The 950-nt window shown below is 36.3% G+C and overlaps 1 protein-coding gene across 1 annotated transcript in view; it reads right to left on the bottom strand.

Moving 5' to 3' along the window:
- Positions 1-950, bottom strand: part of LOC140928126 (uncharacterized) — a 6,628-nt gene extending 5,678 nt beyond the window's left edge. The window contains exon 1 of the mRNA XM_073377839.1: positions 742-950. Within this exon, the coding sequence (XP_073233940.1) occupies positions 742-933 (192 nt within the window). The 5' untranslated portion in view covers positions 934-950. The remainder of the gene's footprint in view (positions 1-741) is intronic.

The raw sequence follows: 950 nt of genomic DNA, 5'->3' as shown, positions 1-950 counted from the left end.
GGGCTTGAATATTTCTTAGGGTACCTTAACGTGCATGAGGTTTGTTTCATTTAATTTTCCCTTGCACGGTTTTTTTGTTGTACTTTGCCCCCCTCCCCCTCCTCCCTCATGAAGTTTTCTAATCGTCCGTCCCTAAACTGAGTGTATTGATTCATTCATTCATTTTGTCAGCATCTGTCTGTGCTTGCAGATTTTGTTTGATATCGAAAGTATTTAAAACTTGTTACAACTCGATCAAGGTAGTTATTAGATTGTGTACAGACTAGAGGACATTTATTTTCCGGTAGAATTAAGAATACTCTTCTCTATTGCCACTCAGCTTGTTAACAATGTAAACCTCCGAAACCTAACCAAGATGTCCTGCGTAGAAACCCCTTTTTTCCGCTTCTAACATGACAATCAATGCAGTTCGTTGTTATTATTATTACTCATGATAACTTTGAGGAAGTTTACCAATCTCAATGTAAAACTTTTTCAAGTGTCACGAAAATGTTAGTTTATGGACTTATGTAAAATCGTCTCTGAACTTTTTTGTCGTCACGTAAGCCGCTATGAAATGTATTTTCAAAATAAGACATTTACCGAAGTTTATCTAAGCGGTTATCAACTCCGAGCCCAATTTACTTTTGAGCACTGATTGTTCATAATTTAATAAGCGATAAATAACTTAAGCTTACATAAAAGAATTTAAAAGTGATGGTCAGCATAGTAAATAAATGAGGTTGTAAGCTTACTACTTACTTCAATATATCCTGCTTTGCTGACACGAAACTTGAATTCGTTCTTCAACGGATACAAATGATGAAGTTCTACTGATCCAGGTTGTAAGTCATCTTTACCTGTCCACGATACGTTTCCTGACACTTCACAAATCGTAGTTTGCAAAAAATCCATTTTATGACCTTGAAGCTTGTGCGTCCTAAAACCAGTCATCCACAACCGGAAGAGGA

Source organism: Porites lutea, chromosome 2 (genome assembly GCF_958299795.1).
Source record: "Porites lutea chromosome 2, jaPorLute2.1, whole genome shotgun sequence".
NCBI classification, from domain to species: Eukaryota; Metazoa; Cnidaria; class Anthozoa; order Scleractinia; family Poritidae; genus Porites; species Porites lutea.
The sequence above is the reverse complement of the archived record's forward strand: the minus strand, read 5'-3'. Positions and strand labels throughout refer to the sequence as shown.